This window comes from Anoplophora glabripennis, unplaced genomic scaffold (assembly GCF_000390285.2).
Source record: "Anoplophora glabripennis isolate ALB-LARVAE unplaced genomic scaffold, Agla_2.0 scaffold821, whole genome shotgun sequence".
Lineage (NCBI taxonomy): Eukaryota > Metazoa > Arthropoda > Insecta > Coleoptera > Cerambycidae > Anoplophora > Anoplophora glabripennis.
In genome coordinates this window covers 179,273-180,165 of record NW_019417059.1, presented here as the reverse complement: position 1 = coordinate 180,165, position 893 = coordinate 179,273, and the positions used below count along the sequence as shown (strand labels likewise).

The following is an 893-nucleotide window of genomic DNA, read 5'->3' as shown; positions in this document are numbered from 1 at the left end:
ATTGTAATAGGATAAGGAAAAGTAATAGCAAATAAAATATTCTTTATTTTTGTTCAATTAGAAATTAAATTATATGAAAATATTTCTGAAGGAAAAGCCAATCAAGTTAAAAATTTTCTTCTGTTTTGTTTTTGTTATGATATAATCACGATAACTGATAAATTTTTTTAAAGAAAAATATAAATATTGTAAATTCTTAAACATTCTATTTTTTCTTGTTCTGTATGCTACAAGTCCTGAAGTAAAGAAAGTGAACCGACTCCTGAGATAAGACTTAAAGCAAAATCTAAGTGGCAGCTAGCAAGGGTATATAAAAAAAAAAAAATTAGATATACGAGGTAAGAAAGAAAAGAAAGGTGTATTTAACAATGTACAGTAAAATCTAAATAATAATTACAGAAATAAAATAAAAGAAAAAAACACAACACTCAATACATTAAACACATAAATTAAAAATTAAAAACTAAAATTAAATTCAATATTTCAAAACAAAACAAATAAAACCGTAACAAATTGGCTAACCAACGTGGGGCTCGAAAAAACGTGAGGCTCAAAAAAAAACGTGAGGCTCGAAAAAACGTGGAGCTCGAAAAAACGTGAGGCCCGAAAAAAAACGTGAGGCTCGAAAAAACGTGAGGCTCGAAAAAACGTGAGGCTCGAAAAAACGTGAGGGCTCGAAAAAACGTGAGGAACAAAAAAAAAACGTGAAGAGAATTATGGATTTAAGAAGTGGAAAGCAGATTGGAGAAAACGACAGTGAAGAAATATCAGAACAGGAAAGTATGGGAGAACAAGAAACTCATAGTGGAGGAAGTGACGTAGGAATAAAAAGTATGTTGGAGGAAATGATGAGGACGATAATGGAGGACAGAAAAAANTCAAAACCACGTTAA

At 30.2% G+C, this 893-nt stretch overlaps 1 protein-coding gene across 1 annotated transcript in view; it reads left to right on the top strand.

Annotated features, from left to right (window-relative positions):
* Positions 1–893, top strand: part of LOC108909908 — a 15,202-nt gene extending 14,309 nt beyond the window's left edge. The window contains exon 5 of the mRNA XM_023455889.1: positions 655–893. Within this exon, the coding sequence (XP_023311657.1) occupies positions 655–893 (239 nt within the window). The remainder of the gene's footprint in view (positions 1–654) is intronic.